Source organism: Sitophilus oryzae, unplaced genomic scaffold (genome assembly GCF_002938485.1).
Source record: "Sitophilus oryzae breed Bouriz unplaced genomic scaffold, Soryzae_2.0 scaffold_1395_pilon_pilon, whole genome shotgun sequence".
Classification (NCBI taxonomy): domain Eukaryota; kingdom Metazoa; phylum Arthropoda; class Insecta; order Coleoptera; family Curculionidae; genus Sitophilus; species Sitophilus oryzae.
This window is the reverse complement of record NW_022146054.1, coordinates 696,245-718,288: the sequence shown is the minus strand read 5'-3', so window position 1 is coordinate 718,288 and position 22,044 is coordinate 696,245. Positions and strand designations below refer to the sequence as shown.

General features: G+C 33.1%; 1 protein-coding gene across 1 annotated transcript in view; it reads right to left on the bottom strand.

The window, feature by feature from the left end:
• LOC115875746 overlaps window positions 1-9,225 on the bottom strand; it is a 39,339-nt gene extending 30,114 nt beyond the window's left edge. Inside the window, exon 1 of the mRNA XM_030891258.1 lies at window positions 8,065-9,225. Coding sequence (XP_030747118.1) covers window positions 8,065-9,225 — 1,161 coding nt within the window. The remainder of the gene's footprint in view (window positions 1-8,064) is intronic.
• Between the last annotated feature and the right edge of the window lie 12,819 nt (window positions 9,226-22,044).

The following is a 22,044-nucleotide window of genomic DNA, read 5'->3' as shown; positions in this document are numbered from 1 at the left end:
TTTATTATTCCGCAAAATACGAAAGTTATGGACAATTTTCCAAATTGTAAAAAATTCAAAAAGACCCCGTATCTCAGTTGGAAGAGAAAATATCAACAGGCAGTTTACTCCATTAAACGTGTCTCATGCAGAAATCGAGCCCATGACATCTGTATCGGTTTTGCAGACCAATTTCGACCACCCTGTACAGGGTGAATCAACGTTAGAGTAAAGTCCATTATCTCATTTGTTTCGAGGTTTACAAAAAAATGTTAAATACAAAATTTATAGGGAAGATAAAGATACACATTTTAAAATTATTATAGAGTATACAAGGTGCTTCAAAAAAGTGTGGCGGATATGACATATGTTTTTTTAAAGGCAACACCCTATTTTTTATTTCATTTTTAGATTCTGCGTAAAATACTATAACTTTTTTATATATAACGTTATATACCTAAAATTAATAGTTTTTGTAATATTTAAATTTGTTTATACAAATGTTAAATTGCAGTGTGGTAAAAAATTGTCAGTGGTACCATTGTTTCTGAAGTTGGAATACCAAAATTTGGTATGACAGTTCTATAGGGATCAAAAAGAAGATATATGTTAAGATATGTTAGTTAAATGCTACAGGGTGTTCAAAATATATTTATAAATTTCAACTACTTAAAATTAAAAAATCTCAAATTTTTTAAATGGTACACCCTATATATTTTGATATTTTCTGATAGATTTTGCAAAGCTCTTCAACTTTTATTAAGTATGTCATATACCTATTTTTAATAATTTGCGATTTATTCAAATTTTTCTATTTTTACCCATATCTTTAATACAATTACGCTATAACATCATAGTTACCATAACAAAAAATAATAATTATTATCAATATTTCATATGTCTGTTAAGCAAGTTAAGAACAAAAGGTGAATTTTAGTTTAATTTGTTGTAATAAGTATAAATGGTAGAAGGTAGAGGTAATAGTTTCACATTTTCCTAAAAATGGATTAGTCAATGTGACTGATATACACGAACAAGCCAAAATAAACATATTTTTTGGTTCAGTACTATATATTATATAGTACTTTGCTAAGTACTATAAGAATAGATGTAGATTATCTAGAAAACATTTTCATATTATATTGTATTATATTTTCAATGGGACGGTTTTGTGGTAGTAGTAATATTGGCTTTACGAAATGAATTATAAACCAGAATTACTACGGGAAAAAAAAATTACTGTATGTCGGAGAAAATTTCAATATCAGTAGTCGTCAATAATTAGGTAATCTAGTTAGTATTACCCTAATCTGTGGCTATTCGGCCCGACGCGCGACGGAAAATTCAAATGTCATCTTTCATAATATAGAAATACACCAAGAAATTCACGACTACGATTTTAGTTTATATGAGTAAAGTTAGTTAATTTTGACTAATAATAACAGTTGTGACTAATTATTAAACTACTTGTTAAAAATAAGTAATAAATATGTTTGTTTTGTCACGGCAACTATGATGTTATAGCGTAATTGTATTAAAAATTAGGGTAAAAATAGAAAAAAAAAATGGAATAAATCGCAAACTATTAAAAATAGGTATATGACATACATAATAAAAGTTGAAGAGCTTTGCAAAATCTATCAGAAAAAATGAAAATATATAGGGTGTGCCATTTAAAAAATTTGAGATTTTTTAATTTTAAGTAGTTGAAATTCATAAATATATTTTGACCTCCCTGTAGCATTTAACTAAAATATCTTAACATATATCTTCTTTTTAATCTCTATAGAACTCTCATACCAAATTTTGGTATTCCAACTTCAGAAACAATGGTCAACTGACAATTTTTTCCACACTGCAATTTAACATTTGTATAAACAAATTTAAGTATTACAAAAACTATTAATTTTAGGTATATAACGTTATATATAAAAAAATTATAGTATTTTACGCAGAATCTAAAAATGAAATAAAAAATAGGGTGTTGCCTTTAAAAAAACATATGTTATATCCGCCACACTTTTTTGAAGCACCTTGTATACTCTATAATAATTTTAAAATGTGTATCTTTATCTTCCCTATAACTTTTGTATTTAACATTTTTTTGTAAACCTAGAAACAAATGAGATAATGGACTTTACCCTATCGTTGACTCACCCTGTACAAAAAAAAATTAAAATACAAAATTATGTCTAAATAATTTTTTAGTCTATTTTAGAAATTCTTACGGTGCACTATCTCTATAGGTTGAAATAACTCCAGTAGCTCAATAAAATATTCAATGGTAGTTTCAAATATTTAGGAAAAATAGTTCGGCCCATTCCGGTATCCCCCCCCCCAAAGGAAAAGCACAGTATATTTATGATAAAATGTTTTTGTGAGAAATTAAGAGTAAAAGTTGCTTTATTATACCTATCTATATTTAAGATACTGTTTTTTTGCTGTAAATCTAAATTTTTACGATTGCAATTGACAGATAATGACCAAGTATACAGGGTTGTTCACCACATACGACACGGAGTATCGTAGCTAAACGATTATATTTTTACAAATTTCAAGTTTTGGGTTCGATGAAGGACTATTAGAGGTACAATTTAAAAGACAGAGTGTCCCAAATAAGTAAAACATATCAAAGTTGTATTTTTTTAAATGGAACACCCTGTATATTATTACATTTTTAGTTTCTGCGATTAAAATAAAGGTAAATTTGATTAAGGTTTCTTATACTTAAACCTTACCGTTTTTGAAATATTTTCAATTTTGTGAAATTGCAGTAAAAATTTTAAGGCTTCATTTCTCCAAGGGTATCAAAGTTTTTAATACTAAATATTTACTGAAGTTTATTTATTGATCAGTTATTGTGTTGCAATAATAAAAATAATACTACCTTATACAGAGTGTCTAAAAATTTATTTTAAATAATTTCTAGCTTTAAACGCCAATAACATCTTTAATTTAAATGGAACGCCCTGTATATTTTAGGAGAATCAGATACAAAATCAAATTGTATTATACCATTTTTTACTTATCCCTTCAAGTTATCGTAGAAAATGCATTTTCTTATAATTTAGACCTCATTTATCAATATACCCATGGAATATTGACATTTTAGATTGTTTTTAAAGCAACAAATGTACAAAATGTACAGGCTAGTAATATTATCGTTTTTAGCAAAACGATAATATTACTAGCCCGTTTGTATGCAAAAAGAAAACTATTTAAATCTTTATAAAAGAGGATACCATTAAAATTAAATATAACCCCATTATTTCCGCCCATATACTAATTAATTACATACTTAATTGTGTGTTCGTTAATAAATAAATGTGGATTGAGTCAGAAATAAATATAATAATAAGTTATCAAACTTTTTTTTTTTATTTTTTAATGAAATAAACAAATTATATCGACAATATTAGTATCTGTACTCTTTAAAAATTTGGTACATCTTTAAAAATAATCTAAAATTCCATGGGTATATTGATAAATAAGTTCTAAATTACAAGAAAATGCATTTTCTACGGAAACTTAAAGAGATAGGTAAAAAACGGTATAACATAATTTGATAGACAATTTAGTTGTGCATCTGATTCTTGTAAAATATACAGGGTGTTCTATTTAAATTAAACAAGTTTTTGCCGTTTGAAGCTAATAATTATTTAAAATAAATTTTTAGATACTCTGTGTAAGGTAGTATAATTTTTATTATTGCAACACAATAATTGAACAATAAATAAACTTCAGTAAATATTTAGTATTAAAAACTTTTATACCCTTGGTGAAATGAAGCCTTAAAATTTTTACTGCAATTTCACAAAATTGAAACTATTTCAAAAACGGTAAGGTTTAAATATAATAAACCTTAATCAAATTTACCTTTATTTTAATCATAGAAACTAGAAATTTAATAATATACAGGGTGTTCCATTTAAAAAAATACATCTTTGATATTTTTTACTTATTTGGGACACTCTGTATCTTGTAAAATTATTTCTAAATTGTAGCTCTAATAGTCCTTCAACGAACCCAAAACTTAAAATTTGTAAAAATCTCATCGTTTAGCTACAATACTCCGTGTCGTATGTGGTGAACAACCCTGTATACATATATGTTAAAAATGATATTTATAAGAAAATGCATAATGTGTGCGTCTCAAAAGTGGCTCACCCCTATAAGTAACTATTCAATTATTTTCGGCCACTTCCTGTTTCACCGGAAATCACTACAACTTTTGATTTTTAAATGGCCCCTCTAGGTATTTTTTACTTTATTCGACAGAAAATGACACTCTGAATAGAATGCTTAAAACAAAATTGTATTTTAAATTTCAATCTAGGGTATCATGGATGTGTTAAAAACACTCATTTTTTAATCAAGGAGCCTTGGAAAAATAGATTTGATCGCCTAATGTTTTTACTGTCTTGTCCTGGTCGGTTAAAAGATGTTCAAATCGTATTTTTAATAATATATCAATTTTTTCAAATGGAACGAGGGTGGCGAACGTAGACACGCTAAAAAACATCTTGCGGAAGTGTACCATTTTCATTCATTGATAAAATATTGTAAAATATAGTAAGATTTGAAAAGTACTCGGCAATTGGAATTCGTAAACAGACGCGTTTTAGTTTACAGCGTGTTTTGATTTCTTTGGTTAGATATGTTTTGGTTTGGTTTGGTTCCCTATTTTTCTTTTATTTGCCATCAAAATGGTAGTGATAAAATATCTTAAATGCTTATTAGACGTAGTCTCAGAGCCAATCTTAAAATGTTTTTGAAACTCTTTCAAAAAGATTTCTCTTCCAACATTTAACAAGTCTGTTTTCCATTCTATAATAAAATAATAATAAACTAAAATTTACTCGCTAACCAGGTTTAAGCTTCCATGTCAATAATACAATGATTGGAGCCTTAATAAAGGGTAAGTTAAGTTTTATGACTTATCGCAAGAACCGTATGATAAAAAAAAACAGCGTTTAGTTGGTTTGGAAATGACGATCAATGAATGACATTCCCTATATAATTTTACATACAAAATGACAGCTCTCTTTATTTCCAAGGCAGTTTTGACGCCATTTTTTTCGATCGTATGGTATCTAGCATTCACATGAAAGCGCAGAAGACTTTTGCGCAGTATAAACAAAAGCATGTTATCTGTGCTATAGCTATTTATTTTGTATTAACGATACATTAATAACATTACTGTTATTATTTAATTTCTCTGCAAAAAGCAACATATCTAAAATTTGATATTAGCAGTAATCTGCAATCTTAGTTTATTGGAGGCTATTTCTTTATCAGGTACGGCTGGTAATGTACTAAAATCCATGTTTTTGAATTAGCAATCTGCTCGAAATGTGCTAATCACTGGAAAACAATGAAAACCAACTACCTACAGACGATTACTTATTGATCATAAAAAATTACTATTACCCATTATAGACGCAGATCAAATTAATCCGATTTACAAATTTGCGAAGAAAGAAACAATATTTCGAGCACATCGTAAATCGCCGACGTATTAGTCTAATACGTCGGTACTTTACGCAGCAGCCGAACTTTCCCGAGCGGCTAATGTGTCGGCGAATTCCGAATATGCTGCCCGAGTAGGGATTGGAGTGCACTTTGATGCAGTGCAATTCCTAACTAGTAGAGACGAGCAATTGGTTTCGCATAGGAGGCATTGTAAATGTGCTTACGGTTACCGGGATACCAATGCTCGTACCCCGAATTTGTAGCACCCTATATAGAAATCTAGCTAGCATTCGTCTTGGTTTAAAAAAGCTTTTCTCGAAGTACAATACAAAAAATATTTAAGTCCGTGGAAAAAAAAACGGTTTTGATAAAAACATAAACCGGTGTTTTGTTACCGACAAACAAAAAAGGGCTTTTTTGTTCCTTTAAGATAAAGTAATGACGCAATGTAATTTTCGGTCCTATTTGTATAAAAACCTCAAGACAGGGTTTTTATGAAGCCATCTAGAAAACATTTTGGGGATATTTTTATCTTCGAGTTGTTTTGATTTCATAAAAATTTTGACCTAAAAACTTACTCATTATTTATGTATTCATCATTATCATACCATTTCTTATTAATTTATTAATTCAAATATTTGTTACATGAATAATTCAACATTTTTTGTATAACTTTATTCTTAAATAAACATTTCTGCGTTGGTTTATATAAACATAATAATGGGAGAAAATATTTTTATTTCATGAAAAAGGACATGTCATATACAGGGTTCGGCAATAGTGCGTCGGGCATCTGTAGCTCCTAGAATATGAAATAATACTGCGTGTATCTGCCAAACCGTTAAGAATTTTGAAATACTCTAAATACAAAAAATGTTCATTTTTAAACTCTCCATCCAATAAAAAAATAATATACAGGGTGTTCCATTTAAAAAAAACAAAGAAAAATTATTTTATATTTTAGAAAGTTTGGCGTAGAATTTTGAACATCCTGTATAATTTACGATATTCATATTTATAGCAAAGTAAGTACAGACTATCTAAAGTAAATACCTAATATAGTTTTGATTTCAGAACAGTTCTTGTATTTTTAATAATTTTTTTAAGAAGCGCTGAAAAATATATATTTTTGATTTATTTTTTAATATCTCTGAAACTATCGAAATATATTTATTTATATCTTAGGTGTATGTAAAGTGATCTGAAAGGAATCCAAATGCAATAATATACAGGGTGTTCCATTTAAAAAAAATCATCCACGTCCACCCACACTTTTTTGAGCCACCCTATAGAAGTTAAAATATTTTCCTGAAATACATCCTGGTACATACTTTAGGTTTGCACTAAAACAAAATTTTCAAATATTTTATTCTATGAGCTGCAGATGCCCGACGCACTATTGCCGGACCCTGTATATAATATTTTATTTTTTTTATAATTTAGAGATATGGTTCTTAAACTTCTTAACGAAAAAATTACTCTAAAAATCTTAAACCATTAACAAAAAAAAGGCAAAATAAAACATTAAATCACCACAATACACCAAAACACTTTTAAAAGACGAACACGCGTTTTGCTAACCGTGTTAGCATCATCAGCAGATGATTAAAGCTAAACTGTTATTTACAAATTTAGCATTTATAAAGGAACTCGGTTGCTACTGACCAAGTGAAGATAATACAAACAGAGGTATCCGAGGTAACCGAGGTATCATCATCATCATCATTTAGCTTATACCGTCCACTGCTGAACAAAAGCCTCCCTTAACCCTAGCCATTTCCTTCTATTTTGTGCCACTTGAATCCAGTTTCCAGCCACCCTCTTAATGTCATCCGTCCATCGACTAGGAGGTCGTCCTCTGCTTCTATAGGCCTCGTGTCTCGGTCTCCATTCCACAAGTCTCTTTGTCCACCGTACATCTGTCATCCTAGCCACATGTCCTGCCCAATTTCATTTAAGATGTAAGACAGATATCACCGCAACTCTTACTCCTGTTCGATTTCGTATTGTATGATTGGATATTTTATCTCTGAGTGTAACTCCCAACATGGACCTTTCCATTTTCCGTTGCATGACCTGTATTCTATGTATGTTCTTTTTTGTCAAAGTAAGCGTTTCAGCTCCATACGTGAGGACAGGCAAGACACACTGGTTAAAGATCTTTCTTCTTAAACATATGGGAATATCAGATCTCAGTATATGCCTTAGTTTGCCAAATGCCGCCCACGACAAACCTATTCTTCGTAAAATTTCGTGGGTCTGATTATCCCTTCTAATACCGATCTCATGCCCTAAGTATTTATATATATACACTTGTTCCAAAGGTATGTTATTAATGTTTAAATTTCCACTTAGTACTAGGTTTGTCATGTATTGTGTCTTTGACAAGTTAATTTTCAAACCGACTTTTTCCGAAGCATCATTCGGCATATTCAGCATATTCTGTGCCTCCTGTATGTTGTCTGTTATTAAAATAATGTCATCTGCAAAACAGAGATGATTTATCAATTTGCCATCGATGTTAATTCCTGTTGAATCCCAGTTTATCCTTTTTAACATACTTTTTAGCACAGCAACGAATAGTTTAGGAGACAGTGTGTCGCCTTGTCTTACCCCTCGATCGATATTGAATTTGTCTGTGCATTGATTTGTCGATATTCTGACGTTTGTCGTGACATTATCATATCTATGTCTTATGATTGAGGAGTATCGATGATCGATGCGACTCTCACTTAGTGTCTCTAGAAGCTTCCACTGGTCTACCGAATCGAAGGCCTTCTCGAAATCCACGAAGACAAGCATTAGTGGTCTATTATACTCAATGCATTTCTCGATAAGGACCTTGACTGTCAGAAGATGGTAATTTGTTCCGTAACCTGATCGGAAACCTGCTTGTTCGCTCGAAAGAAAAATGTCTATTTTATTTGTCAAACGCTTGGTTAGTATTTTAGTAAATAATTTGTATACGTGGATAAGAAGGCTGATGGGCCTATAGTTTTTAAGGTCTGTAACGTCACCTTTCTTGTGTACAATAATGATGGTTGCGTTGTTCCACTGTGATGGGGTTATTTCTTCTTCAATGCATTTATTAAATAGGACATTTAAAGCTTTGATGATTTCTGGTCCTCCTTCTTTGATTGACTCTATTACCAGCCCATCGTCGCCGGCAGCTCTATTGTTTTTCATATCTATAAGGGCACTGATAATTTCTTCCTCGATTATTTCTGGAATTTCTTCCGACCCCTGATTTATTACCTTTCGGATGTCGGTTTTGATCCCCTGCTGTTTTGATGTGTAAAGTTCTTGATAGAAAAGTTTAGTAGAGTGTAGGATTTCCTGTTTGTGTGTTACTATGTTGCCGTGCATATCTTTGATCTTTTGTATTTCTTTTCTTCCCATTGTACTATTTCTCATTACCTTCAAACTTTGATTCTTCTCTATGACGTTCCTAATTTTTTCCGTATCCTGTTGCCTCCTATGCTTTCTGATTTCTTTGGATATCTCTCTGTTTAAAGTTCTATATTCTTGTGTACTCTTGTCCTCCATATCTCTTCTCTGTTTCATTAAAAGTTTTGTTCTTTGATTCAGTTTTTGTTCTTTTACTTTTTTGGGACAAAATTTTTCGATAGCCGTTTGAGTGGCCTCTTTGATGTTTTCGTATATTTCGTCTATCGTAGTAGTATTTTCATAATTTAGATTTGAGGCTGTACATTCCTTATAAGAATCTTTATTTTCAGGAGCTACCCATTTCTTGTGGTTTTTCTTGAGTATCATGTTAGTTCTTTCCTTCTTTATAGTTATTTTTATCTCGGCTCTTACAATGCGGTGATCGCTTCCTATCGAAAATCTGTTTAATACACTTACGTCTTTGATTACATCTTTTCTATTGCTGATTATGAAATCAATTGCGTTTTTGGTTTTGCCGAGGGGTGTCTCACTCGGGAAAAAACTGTACACGTACTGCCAAAATATCCTTCCACTGCTAAGCGACTGCCAATGCTAATTATTATAGGCGACTGCCATAAGACTGCCATAAGACTGCCAGTGACTGCCAGCGACTGCCAAGAAAATGTACAGGTAATTCCAATAGTGAGACACCCCTCGGGTTTTGCTATCTGGACTGGTCCATGTCCACTTTTTGCTGTTTCTTTTCTTGAAGAAGGTGTTCATTATATATAATTTGTTGTAGTGTGCGAAATCTATCAGTGTATCACCTCTTTCGTTTCGGCTTCCCAATCGATAATAGCTGACTGAAGTTTCCGCTTCATCTTGTTTGCTACCAACTTTGGCATTAAAATCTCCAATTAACATGGTATAGTGTGTTTTTCCATTTTGTAGAGCAGTGGATACATCTTCGTAAAAGTTCTTCAATTCATCATCTGTACTTTCGGTAGTTGGTGCATATGCCTGAATAACCTTTACAGAGTATTTTTTATTTAATTTGATTGTTAAACATATGAACGTGGGCTTATGTTTTTGACATCTACAATCATATCTTTGTGTTTTTTGTGGACTAGGATTCCAACGCCTCTTATGGCAGTTTCTTCACCTGAGTAGCATAATGTATTTCCGGACTTCAAAACAACCTGTCCCTCTCCTATCCTGCGGGCTTCACTTATACCCAGTATGTCCCATTTTATATTCTTAAGTTCTTCTTCCAGTTCTAGAAGTTTTTCGTTTGATGACAGTGTTCGAGGTATCACCGACTTATAATTTGGCAAAATGGTTATCAAAGGAGTTCGAACATTTACCTAATCATGAACCCTCTTTCTCATTTAAAAACGACATAGAGTTTATTAACAAAATTAAAAATATAACATTACGTGATGGTGAAATTTTGGTCTCCTTTGATGAACCTTCGTTGTCCCCAATTGTTCCAATTCCACATACTTTAGTCTACTTGAATGAATTACTGAACGCAAATGGTGTCGACAACAAAACTGTGATTGAATATATTGAGCTTACATCGTTATCTACGAAACAAAATTGTTTTCAATTTAATAATAACTTTTTTGAACAGCGGAAAGATATGGCAATGGGTCTTCATTTTTGGCTAATTTATTCATGAGCAGGTTTGAAGTGGAGGCTAAAAATCAGTTTCAGTATTTTTCAAGAGTAAGGTTTAGGTATGTGGATGATATTTTTGTTGCATTTGATACAAATTCAGACACCATAAATAATTTTATTTCTAAATTAAAAAGTCGTTTTCCTTCCATTAAACTTACATATAAAATTAAGAACAGCGACAAATTACCATTTCTAGATGTAGTAGTTCTTAGAAATACTAATAATTGTCTGGAATTTGATATCTATAGAAAAAATACCACTACAAGTAGATATATCCTTAATGAGTCATATCATAGTGTTCAACATAAGCTGACTAGTTTAAATTTTTTAGTTCATAGATTACTTAGTTTTCCGAAATATATGAAATAGAAAAAAATTACATTAGGAATGTAGCTGAGTGTAATGGATATTCTACTTCATTAGTTGATAAAAATTGTAATTAGAAAACGTAGGTATAAGTTTACGTAGGTATAAATATTTTCCGATTTTAGAGTCATCCCGTGGTCTAAAAAGAATTTTTAAGAATGTCAATTATAAACTCGTGTGCTAATAATAAATTACAACAATTATTAGGTAATTCTAAGGATAAAATACCTCCATTGAAAAGGTCGGGTATTTATGAAATTTCTTGTAAAGATTGCAATCAGAAATATGTTGCGCAAACTAGAAAATCAATATTAACTAGATTTTATAGAACATTTCGCTCAGATAAGATATGGTAAACCGGACAAATCTTGCGTTGCTGAACATATTGTTGATAGTGAAAATTGTATAGATCTTAATAATTTAAAATTAATTAAACAAGTCTCAAATTACAGGCAATTAGATACATATGACAGCATCAGAATTAATAAATGTAAAGATAGTATGAACAGAGACAACGGTCCAAAAGGACAATAAGTAAGACCAAGACCGGTGTTGATGATACTAAAATGGTTAGCAAAATGCACATACAGTTTTAACGGTAAATTTTTTGGTGTATTGTGATCAATTAGTTTTTTATTTAGCTATTGTAACACCAAAGGTTAGTAATTTAGCCATTGTAATACCAAAAGCAACCCCTATTTGTGGCAAGTTTTGATAGACACTTTTATAACATCATGCACAAAATAAAAATAGCTTTAGTTTGACATATAGATGATCCAAAAATTTTATGAACGTAGAATGTAGAATGTAGAATGTTTAGAAGGGGAGTTAATCACCGCGACCTTATAGATCTATTGTGTGTTCCCCTTTCTTGAGTTATAACGAGTTATAACTCATCATACAGTCTCAGGGCTTTAAGAAAAGCCAGTATCTGAGACGGCTCCACAGAGGCCAGCTCTCCATCCTCGACATCAGACGTGCCAAGGTTCATGGCACGAATGGTCGTCGTCTCGGCGCACTCAGTGATAAGGTGTTCTGGTGTTTCCCCATTTTCCCCACAAAATCTGCATTCGCCTTTGTTTCTCAGTTTCAGCCTACTGAGGTGTTCGTTGAGGAGACAGTGTCCTGTTAGAAACCCCGTGACAATCCGAAGATTGTTTTTACTTAAATCAAGGAAAACTTTTGATTTTTCTCGGTCATAAGTTCTAAGGAACTTTTTCGAGTGTCTTAGACCGTTGGAGGACACCCATTCCAAGTTACGGATGGAGTCTTCCAGATTCTTCAGTTCCGCTTTCAGTTGGTTCCCGTTTTTTATGAACGTAATGTCGTCTCCAAAATCAGTTATTATTATTATTCATTAAAGATAGTTGTGCGGCAACTTTTTTATTGGTACCCTTTTAAAAGCATATTCTCCTAGAGTATCTTCGAAAAAAATATATGATGGTTTCATAAATATAACTGATCATAAATTACCAGGTTTACTTGAAGTGAAGAATCATTTTTAATTTTCTATTAACAAACGCCGCCTTTTGTTTATTGTTTTTAAATTACAAGGCGTGAAAACATTTAGGTGAAAACCGTCCGAACAACGGCCACCTCGATCAAAAGACGATCCGAAGCAAATGCTCCGATTAAAATCGTATTAGGGCTGTTTAATACTTTCAATAATGCGGCCGGAAATCTGTAACGTCGAGCGCTACCTTATTATTATACTTAATCGTTTTTCTTGGTAATACACCCGAAGCTTTTCCTGCAAGCTAAGTTCATTAAGGACGAAAAGAAAACGGCCAAAGAAGAGTGGGAGATGGAGAGAGAAGGCCGCGATAGAACATTAAGGAAAGAAGAGGACGGATAGAGAACAAACACCATTAGTTCGGCTTTCAATGGGCCTTTATTTTGGTGGGCGCTCGATGCCTTTTACTAATAAAGAAATTAAAAATTCATTAGACGTCGGCAATGTAAATTAATTTTCTGCCGTGGACGGGTCTCCGGTTAATTTTTACACATGGGCCACGTCGACTAGTTTATTACCGTGATTTTGCATGAAAACTTGTGTAACAAAGTCTTTCCGTAACTCAAAAGAAAAAAACCGAACCTTTTGTTGTCTGTCCGTCCGTACGTCTGGCTGTCAAGATCCTTTTAAAGGTGGGAATTCTAGTTCCGTGGGAGGAACTAGTTAGTTACTTCTAGTTCCTCCAAAGGAATATTTCTTTGAACTAGGTCTTTAGTTCACATTAGTTCCCGACATTGACATCCCCGTTACTTGCTCATGGGTTTCGTTATAAGTCAGAACTATTCACAGTATGATCTGTATAATTTTTATAATGTTCGAAATATAACGAGACGTGTAATTACATATGTTGCAGCTAAAAACAAAAAATTAAAAAAGAAACTCAAATCAGAGTTTAACAAAATATAATATCACAAATCAATTGAAGCAAATAATAAAATATTTAATATTGCCACATGTGTAGGTGAAGCTAAATGATAAATATGAAGGTAAAGTTTTCTCTCGTAAAATTGCATTTTTCCGCACTTCAAGCTTTTAGTTTTTGTCTAAAAAGTCAGAATATCTACTGTATTTTATACGATATTTCTTAATTTTAGGGACATAAAGTGAAACATTCCCATAAAATATTCAAAGAAAAAACTAAAAATTAAAAACAATATCCACGACAATTTTCTGTGGTAATTAAGCCGGCCGCGGCAATAGACAAGACCGGATCCATCGTCGTCGCCTTGCATTATCGGATTCGGATCTGCGAACTGAATAGATTCCCGTGAACCAGTCTTTTAACTAGTTCCTCTAGTTCCTCTCAGTCCTTTCGGTCCATGGCACTCTCCACTACCACTTAACATTAGGCTACGATCGCGCTGGTCGATCCGTACGTGAGTCGTGAACTAATATTTTTCTCAGTTCCTCTAGTTCCTCTCGATCCGGGATCGATAACATACGTCTTGAACTCCCCACTCCCGACTAGTATCGTGCTACCGTCGCATATTATTATACAGGGTGGTCCGAACAGTATTCCGGAAACTGCGGCAGCATATTCTACAGATCAAAATAAGTAAAAAGTTTGTATAAACGTATGTCCTAAAATGCTTAGTTTCGGAGATACAGGGTGTAGAGGTTTGATTTTTATTTCGATTTTTTCCAAACAATTTGTGCAGTTACATCAATATTTGGATGAAAATTGGTATCTGGGAGTTTTGTGACACGAGAAATTTGATCTTGATGTCAAAATTACTCCTCTTTGTAGGGGGCGCCACCTACATGTGTTTTAACTGTTTTGAAGAGTATTAACTTTTCGACCGTACCAGTATAAAACCACTGACTAAAAAAATATACATTTCCATGACTTTTTATGTAAAAAATGTGTCTTCTCAAGATATTTAGAATGGAAATAGCAATACATGTCATTATTGACAAAAAATAAGCACACGTTGAGAGTATAGTTATTTGACTGAAATAACAAATTTTTATTTTTTAAATTAATCATAAGTTTTTCTGCGAAAAAATGATGATTAAACTGTTTCTTTTGAACTTTTGACACAAAAAGATTTCAAATTTATGATTTCAGTCTAATTACTATTTAGTCAACATGTTTAATTGATGTCAATGATGACAGGTATTGATAATTTCGATTCCAAATATCTCGAGAACCATTACTCGTAGCGATTTTTACCAAGAGACCTTTTATATGTAGAAAAAGTCGTAAATGTGTATTTTTTTACTCAGTAGTTTTATACAGGTACCGACGAAAAGTTATTACTCTTCAAAACAGTCAAAATACATGTAGGTGGCGCCACCTACAAATGGGTGTCATATTGACATCAAAATCAAATTTATCATGTCAAAAAACACCCATCCACCAATTTTCATCCAAATATTGACGTTGCTTCAGAAATTATTTGGAAAAAATCGAAATAATAATGAAACTTCTACACCCTGTATCTCCGAAACTAAGTATTTTAGGACCTACATTTATACGAACTTTTTTACTTATTTTTATCTGCAGAATATGCTGTCGAAGTTTCCGAAACACAATTCGAACCACCCTGTATTTCGGCATATTAGTAGAATAGGTCCTGAGAAACCTGTCCTTTGAGAAACCGGGAACTATTTCCTTTCGAAGAATACCTCTAGATCCTTTATCTCGGGAACGCGTGGAGGTATCGAGTTGAAATTAAAACCATATACTTAGGTCCACAATCACTTGAAGCGGTGAAAAAATCAATCTTATAAGTTAAAAAAAGTTCGGTCGTTTATGCCGCAAAAACGTATACTTTGATACTCTCAAATAAATCAAAATTTATAGGATATTTTCCGTTGACCCTTTTAGCTAGAAAGGGAGCGAACACTCCACTAACTTGACCAGAACCGTTCTGCCAAACCAAACCCATAAGTAGATTGAAGCTTAGAAACAACAACACATGCAGATTCTGTGGGGAAAATGGGGAACCAACAGAACACCTTATTACTACTTGGTACGCCTGATGTCGAAGATGGAGAGCTGGCCTCTGTGGAGCCGTCTCAGATGCTGCTTAAAACAATTATCGCATATGTTTACAAAACATATTAATTTTAATACCAAGACACGTTAAATTCTTTGAATTACGTTTTTAAATAGTTTGGATACTGTAAAAGGAAATTCGAATCAATAATTATCCTTATACTTTGTCTTTAAAAATAAATTTATTACAATTAACAAATAATAGATATACTTTTCTCGTTACAAGAACTAAGAAAACATAACAAATTATTATTGTATTGCCCCCTCTATTTCTTACAACTGATTGACATCACCTTTCTATACTTAAAATGAGGTTTTGTACATATTGTTCAGTAACACCATTCCATTTCTCTATTAGTGCTTCGGACAACTGACCCAAAGTCTGTCTTGGGTTAGTCCTGCTTCTAACGGCTCGTCCGAGTTGATCCAACAGGTGTTCGATTGGATTAAGGTCAGACGACCTTGGTGGCCAATACATTACTTCAATATCTGTATCTTCCATGTGCCTTCTGACAATGCCAGCCGTGTGCGGCAAGTATTATCATACATCAGAATGAATGCCTCGCCAATGAATGGTGCAAAAGGAATTACATGGTCTTCAAGAATGTCTGTAATGTATATTTGGGCATTCAATGTACGGTTCCGGATAACGAGCAATTCAGTGCAAGCTTGAATATGTGTCCATACTAAGACACTTCTTCCGCTAAAGGCATCCAGCTGTCGAATATTATGCTGAACAAATCGGATTCCAGTTCTTCTATATACCCTAGGTCCTCACAATAGGAATTGACCTCAAATCCAAGGAGGCAATAGAGAAAGAGGGACATATCGTCTATTATAGATACGGGACAACACCGGTATAAGGTCTAAGGAGAGACCAAGTTAAAGAGGTGGAGAAAATGGAGACAGATCTTTATTTTAAACGAGACAGACAGAAATAGAGACCACCTGACAGGTTACTGAGCCGGAGACAAGCTCCTCGACTGTGAAGGGAGGCACGAGGGCCAAGCTCCAACTGTGGAAGGTGTGTACCCTCGGCGGAAGAACTGTTGTCAGAAGAGGATGGGAAATACCCTGTCCCCTCTACAACAGGGGTATGATGGGTTATAGACTGTGTGATGACTCAAGGAAGGGGGGCACAATAATAAAATAATATCTTTAAGGTCGCAGTGATTACCCCCCCCCCCTCTTACTCATTCTACATTCTACATATACCCTTACACAACTATCATTCGCTGATAAAGTAAATCTGGACACGTCAGTAAACAATACTCTACCCCATTCAGCAACTGTCCAGTTCAGGTGTTCTCTTCTATATACTAATCTGGCTACTCGATGTTCCCTTGTGAGTATTGGCCCAGTTGGTCTCAAATGGTGTTCTCTTAATCTGTGTCTTACTGTCTGATCACTTATCCTAAGCTGGTCTTAAAAATTTTATTTTGTAAGTTTGTAGCTGTGTTTGTACGATTTCTCAAAATTTCTAATTGTATAAATCTGTTCTGGGCTGCTCTTGTAGCTGTTGTAGCTTAGTCTACCTTGGACATGACGTCTTGCATAACTCTGAGTTTTTCTGAAGGGTCTTAATACTCTACTAATGGATAATTGATCAACATTAAGAATTTGTGCAATCCCAACTTGACTATACCCCTCGTTTGATAGCGTTACAGCGGGTTGAGTTCCACCTTCTGTCAAATATCTCGTAACAACGTATGTCTTCATAATTATTCATGTTTTGAAAAGATCTAGATTTGGTTTTATTTACAAAATTACCCAATAAACAGAAAGTCTATTGCCGATATGCACAAAATAATTCGTAATACTGGGTGCATCTCAAAAGTGTCTCACCCCTATAATTTTTATATTTTTTATATAAAAAAACGAGATTTGGTATGTTAGCATATGATAAATTAGGATTGATCGACGTATTCAATTGTTCTCGGTCACTTCCTGTTTCAGCGGAAATGTCTACAACTTTTGATTTTTAAACGACACCCTCGGTATTTTTTTACTCTATTGGGTAGGAAATTACATTCTGAATCTATGAATAAGAAGACTAAGGAAGGAGCATAATGCTATCCATGTATTCATGCATGGTGGGCGGAAAAGGCACCAAAAAAGCTCTCTAGGGTGGGGATCCTTGACAGTTCTGTTTGACGATTCATTTGACACATTTGAATTTGATTTGAAATTTTGTGGATTTGTCAGTCTTTATGGAGCTTATTTTATGTTATTTATTATTTATTCTACTACTGATAGTTGTATAAAGGTAGGAAATCTAGATGGAAATTGTGGCAGAACTTAAATTAACAGTGACACTATCGCGATTTATCGAAAAAGACTCTAAAATAGTTGGTTGTGTAGCGTGCGGTAGATCTCGGCAAAAATTGAGTGAAATAATGGAACAACTTTTCGCTAGTAAGTGACTATAAAATATACATACGTGTAGTAAACCGATCATTTATGAAACTCACTTAAATTAACTAAATTATATATTTTTCTTGCATTTTAGCTTTTATTTATTACTTGTCAAAAAATTTAGATACGTTAATTTGACTTACCTGCTTCAGTAGCGTATCGGATGTTTGTGTTAATAAATACTTATTATAACTTATCTATTTTTATTAGAATTATATATTTTTATAACAATTTTAATAACTACCAACATTTATTCACAACGTAAAATTAAACAACAAATTATTGAGTCTACCCCACGTCTACCTTACATCATAGTTTTACATTTTTTAAATAAAATTAGAACGACACTGATAAACCGGAATTTAAGTCGGCCATATTTGAGGCCCATCGCGGTGTACCTAAGATTTTTCATATGCTCCTTCCTTAGTCTTCTTATTCAAAGTTCTGAATAGAGTGACTTATCACATGTCAACTTTTGACATATTCGCATATGGGTTATTTGAAATTGTAACATGCGGTTCATAACGCCATGACATTTTGTCTTGAAATACCAAGTGTCAAATTATTCGCAAAAAAATACCTTTTACAAATATGCTAAGGAGCCACCCTCGTTCTATTTGAAAAAATGGAGATATGATTAAAAATACTATTTGGGCATCTTTTAACCGACCAGGACAAGACACAAAAAACATTAGACGATCAAATTTATTTTTCCAAGGCTCCTTGATTAAGAAGTTAATGTTTTAAATACCGCCACGGCACGCTAAATTGAAATTTAAAATACATTTTTATTTTAAACGAGAATGTCAAAAGTTGACATATGATATGTTATTCTATTCAGAGTGTCATTTTCTATCGAATAAAGTAAAAAAGAAACACAAAGGGCGTCATTTAAAAGTCAAAAGTTGTAGTAATTTCCGGTGAAACAGGAAGTGACCAAAAACAACTGAATACGTCAATCAATTCTAATTTATACGAACATAACAAATCTCGTTCTGTAATCTGAAAAAATAGAAATGTTATAGGGGTAAGCCGCTTTTGAGACGCACCCGGTATTGAAGAGGACATTTTTATTCTAAAAAATATGAATAAAAAAACATGCTTCATTTAGAAATATGTTATAATTACTTTATTTAAACATGCTATAACTGTTTTTGAGTAGTGTAAATTTCTCTCTTTATTTCAACTGTGTTAAGAGAATAAGCCTGAATGAACTCGTAACTATTTTAATCAACAACAACCTTTTTGAAATTTACGACCAACAACAACTGGATGCAATCGACCCGAAAGGCAGGGAATTCCGTAAAATGGGACACTAGCGTAGGTTTCAGGTTTGATATGGGTAAGTTACGCCAATCCCCCCGGCTATTTATTTTGGATCGGTGAAGATGAAAGCAAACAAGAACCATACATATATTTAACGATAAATGGGAAATCCTTATTAGCACTCTGTTAGTCCGGCGGCTGAACGTTTACCTCTTAACTATTAATCATCGTTGGGGATTTGCCTACTTCTGTGTTTACGTTCGGTATATACGCATACGCATTCTTTGTGTAACACCCTAGTCGGTATTAATAAAGATTTAGGAGCGGGTTGTTTCGTATAGGTACGTTTAAATGGTACCGTATCATCATCGGTGAATAATTAATTTATGAGACTGAGAAGAAAATAAAGATAAGACCGTACCCTACCCAAGTAGCATTTTTGCACACGTTTTATGTAATGTTTCTAATAATTGTGTCTGTTTCTTGACACAACGTCACCCTAGAATAAGATTGTTCTATAGACCATTTCGATGAAACTGAGAAAACAAGGTTTAAAGTTTAAACTGGATATCCGTGAACGCTATATACCAAAATGGTTCTATTGAACATAAAAATTAAAGATAATATAAAAACCTATCAAACATATGTATTTATTTTACTTTTAGAAGCTTTATTTAAAAGATATTAGTGATTTTAGATTTGGATATAGAACAATTGTGTCTATTAGCTGTGCATTGAGCCGATTTTAGGGATATAGAACAAAATAAGGGGATATAGAATAATATAATACTCATTTTAAGCTGATTTATTTGTATTTCAAAATATTATTTCAACACAAAATATCTGAAGTGGAGACATTAAGACATTAACTAAAAACAACATAAAAAAATAATAACCTAAAATACAATAGTAGTAATTATTCGTTTGCATTGTTTATTAAACACTATATTTTTCCGCCTATTTGTTTGGTATGTATAGTGTTACAATAAGTTATTCAGATTTTAAATCTGATTTTTAACTTTCATTTGATTATTTAAATGTTTTTTCAGCTATCTCTAGTATTGATAGTATTAGAGAACGATTGAGCAGTCAACTGAGTTGAAGCAGCTGGTTTCACAAAATTCCAAAGTGTGAAACATTCGAATTTGCTAACAAATGAGGCAATCAGTGTTTTTCAAACGAACGATTAAGCAGTCAATTGCGCTGAAGCAGTTGGTTTCACGAAATTCCAAAGTGTGAAACATTCGAATTTGCTAACAAATCAGGCAATCACTGCTTTTCAAACGAACGATTGAGCGGTCTCAGCTGGTTTCGCGAAATTTCATAGTGTGAAACATTCGAATTTGCTAACAAATCAGGCAATCAGTGCTTTTCAAACGAACGATTGAGTAGTCAATTGAGTTGAAGCAGCTTTACGAAATTCCAAAGTGTGAAACATTCGAATTTGCTAATAAATCAGGCAATAGTGCTTTTCAAACGAACGATTGAGTAGTCAATTGAGTTGAAGCAGCTGGTTTCGCGAAATTTCATAGTGTGAAACATTCGAATTTGCTAACAAATCAGGCAATCAGTGCTTTTCAAACGAACGATTGAGGGGTCTCAGCTGGTTTCGCGAAATTTCATAGTGTGAAACATTCGAATTTGCTAACAAATCAGGCAATCAGTGCTTTTCAAACGAACGATTGAGTAGTCAATTGAGTTGAAGCAGCTGGTTTCGCGAAATTTCATAGTGTGAAACATTCGAATTTGCTAACAAATCAGGCAATCAGTGCTTTTCAAACGAACGATTGAGGGGTCTCAGCTGGTTTCGCGAAATTTCATAGTGTGAAACATTCGAATTTGCTAACAAATCAGGCAATCAGTGCTTTTCAAACGAACGATTGAGTAGTCAATTGAGTTGAAGCAGCTGGTTTCGCGAAATTTCATAGTGTGAAACATTCGAATTTGCTAACAAATCAGGCAATCAGTGCTTTTCAAACGAACGATTGAGGGGTCTCAGCTGGTTTCGCGAAATTTCATAGTGTGAAACATTCGAATTTGCTAACAAATCAGGCAATCAGTGCTTTTCAAACGAACGATTGAGTAGTCAATTGAGTTGAAGCAGCTGGTTTCGCGAAATTTCATAGTGTGAAACATTCGAATTTGCTAACAAATCAGGCAATCAGTGCTTTTCAAACGAACGATTGAGGGGTCTCAGCTGGTTTCGCGAAATTTCATAGTGTGAAACATTCGAATTTGCTAACAAATCAGGCAATCAGTGCTTTTCAAACGAACGATTGAGTAGTCAATTGAGTTGAAGCAGCTTTACGAAATTCCAAAGTGTGAAACATTCGAATTTGCTAACAAATCAGGCAATCAGTGCTTTTCAAACGAACGATTGAGTAGTCAATTGAGTTGAAGCAGCTTTACGAAATTCCAAAGTGTGAAACATTCGAATTTGCTAACAAATCAGGCAATCAGTGCTTTTCAAACGAACGATTGAGCGGTCAATTGAGTTGAAGCAGCTGGTTTCGCGAAATTTCATAGTGTGAAACATTCGAATTTGCTAACAAATCAGGCAATCAGTGCTTTTCAAACGAACGATTAAGCAGTCAATTGCGCTGAAGCAGTTGGTTTCACGAAATTCCAAAGTGTGAAACATTCGAATTTGCTAACAAATCAGGCAATCAGTGCTTTTCAAACGAACGATTGAGCAGTCAATTGAGTTGAAGCAGCTAGTGTCACGAAATTGCAAAGTGTGAAACATTCGAATTTGCTAACAAATCAGGCAATCAGTGCTTTTCAAACGAACCGATTTACCGCCTATTTGACAAACGAACGTTTAGTGGTGCAATTTCACCCGCTTAAAACAAAAGCCTTAAATTTAAATAAACACAGATACATCCATTGTATGTTAGAGAGAAAGAGATCGAGAATAAATGGATATATAGAAAAATCTAATATTTATACATAGTAACATTTTTTG